This window comes from Oryx dammah, unplaced genomic scaffold (genome assembly GCF_014754425.2).
Source record: "Oryx dammah isolate SB20612 unplaced genomic scaffold, SCBI_Odam_1.1 HiC_scaffold_9, whole genome shotgun sequence".
NCBI classification, from domain to species: domain Eukaryota; kingdom Metazoa; phylum Chordata; class Mammalia; order Artiodactyla; family Bovidae; genus Oryx; species Oryx dammah.
This window is the reverse complement of record NW_024070193.1, coordinates 774,243-776,082: the sequence shown is the minus strand read 5'-3', so window position 1 is coordinate 776,082 and position 1,840 is coordinate 774,243. Positions and strand designations below refer to the sequence as shown.

The following is a 1,840-nucleotide window of genomic DNA, read 5'->3' as shown; positions in this document are numbered from 1 at the left end:
TATACAGGTACAGAGGGGCAGCCTGGCCTGGGGCTCCTGCCTGTTTCGCTGCAGCCACACCCACCCGCCTTGAGGGTTCCCCTCCTCCACCCCTCACCTGGCCCTTTCTCCCGGCTCTTCCTCACTTCGCTGACCCACGTTCCCCCGCCCTGTCCCGGCAGGGACCACATCCAACTCTCCCCAGGCCTGGCAGCTGCTGGCAAGGCTCTGGAGGATCGTGGGAGTTGCGTCAGGCATCAGATGTCTGCAGGGCTTGCATCCAAGTCCTCGTCGTGGAAGGTTCCAGAACGGGAAATCTGGACAACGGGAAGATCCAACGCAAGGAGACACTTGTGCTCCGTTCCAGGTAGGCATAGGAAGGCCTGCGGGAGTGCACCGCCCAGGGCAGTTGTCCAAGCACAGGGGTGCCCGGGCGAGCACCACCAGCCCCTCCGGGTGTACAAGCCTGTCCCAAGGTCCCTTGATCCCATACAGACAGCAAGTGCTAACCAAACTCCCCAGAGAGACCCACACCCACAAAGCAAACCCCTCTGTCAGCCTGATCCACACCTGCAGAAAGCCAGAGGCAGAAGCAGAAGCAGAGGACCTCAGAGGGAAGTGCAAGAAAGCCTGGCTTCTCACATGAAAACTGAACAGACACCAGTATTTAGGTTTACTTGACTTTATTAAAAACTAAAACCATAGAAAGAACTGAATGTACAAACGACAGCATGGGAAGACAGCCAGGTAGAAGAGACCATCACAGCAACGGGGAGGGGGGTGGCCCAGCTCCAAGGACCCTCCCCCCCGACCCCATCTCGCCCCTATCGCCACAAGCTAAGGCTGTGGGGCTGTCAGAGGGCGCCAGGCTATGCTGACCCACAGGCTGTCTCTACTCACTGGAGCCGAGACAAGCCGGTGGGACACAGTTCAGTTCCCGGACTGCAAGTCTGGAACTCAGGCCAAGAGGCCAACAACTCTGGTGAAACCCTTACAGCTTCAGTCCTCCAGCACAGCGGCCCCCTCCACTCCAGATCCTCAATACAAGCACCTCGAAGGAGGTGAGGCAAACCTCCTGCAGGTGGGGGCAGCTGGTGGGAAGCAGGTGCTGAAAACGCAGCCCTGGAAGATGAGTCCCCAGACAGCAGAGCAGAAGAAAGAAATACCCGGGCGGACGCCGGAGCCCAGCCCCACCCTGGGAGCCCCCCGCCATTTGGCTTTGGGCTCCGGGGTAGAGTGAAGCCCGGACGCTAGAACTGCTGCAGAATGACCTTGCGCTTCAGGTCGTGGGTGAACTTGTGCATTCGGAAGAGCTCGCTGTCGTAGAAGGCGGACAGGTTGTGGATGTGGATCTGCCGGGCCTGAGAGAGGGGGCGTTGGGTGAGCCCTGCGGACCGCGGGCTCCGTCCCTGTCACCAGGAGGAGCGAACAGGCCTGCAGCCGCCGGACAACCTGCCACTGGGCACGGAGCTCAGAACCGCAGCCTGCCAACGCCCCTGAACTCAGACAAGCTGCGAGCTGGCCCAGCCGGGCTCCTTGGCAGGACGAGGGAGACGCGCGCGTCCTGACCGCCCCGCCCCGCCCCGCCCCGCCCCGCCCGGCCCCGCCCCGCCCGTACCTTGTCCAACAAGTCCTTCTCGGGAACCTCGATCGTGTCCTGCTGAGCCCCGAAGCGGTTACGCTGATAAGTCACCTGCTCGGCCACCAGCTGCTTCAGGATGAACAGCAGCAGCTCATTGTTGTCCCGGCGGAACGACAGGTAGCGGGCAAACGTCTGAGAGAACAGCAACTGAGCCTCCAGCCAGGGCTCAGGCCCCACCTCCCTGCTCTATGCCCCGCCCATGCAGCTCAGGCCCCGCCT

At 61.9% G+C, this 1,840-nt stretch overlaps 1 protein-coding gene across 1 annotated transcript in view; it reads right to left on the bottom strand.

The window, feature by feature from the left end:
- Window positions 1-648: 648 nt before the first annotated feature.
- Window positions 649-1,840, bottom strand: part of MCM2 (minichromosome maintenance complex component 2) — an 18,700-nt gene continuing 17,508 nt past the window's right edge. The window contains exons 15-16 of the mRNA XM_040246631.1: window positions 1,598-1,753; window positions 649-1,340 (exon numbers count right to left, since the gene is read on the bottom strand). Coding sequence (XP_040102565.1) covers window positions 1,230-1,340; window positions 1,598-1,753 — 267 coding nt within the window. The 3' untranslated portion in view covers window positions 649-1,229. The remainder of the gene's footprint in view (window positions 1,341-1,597; window positions 1,754-1,840) is intronic.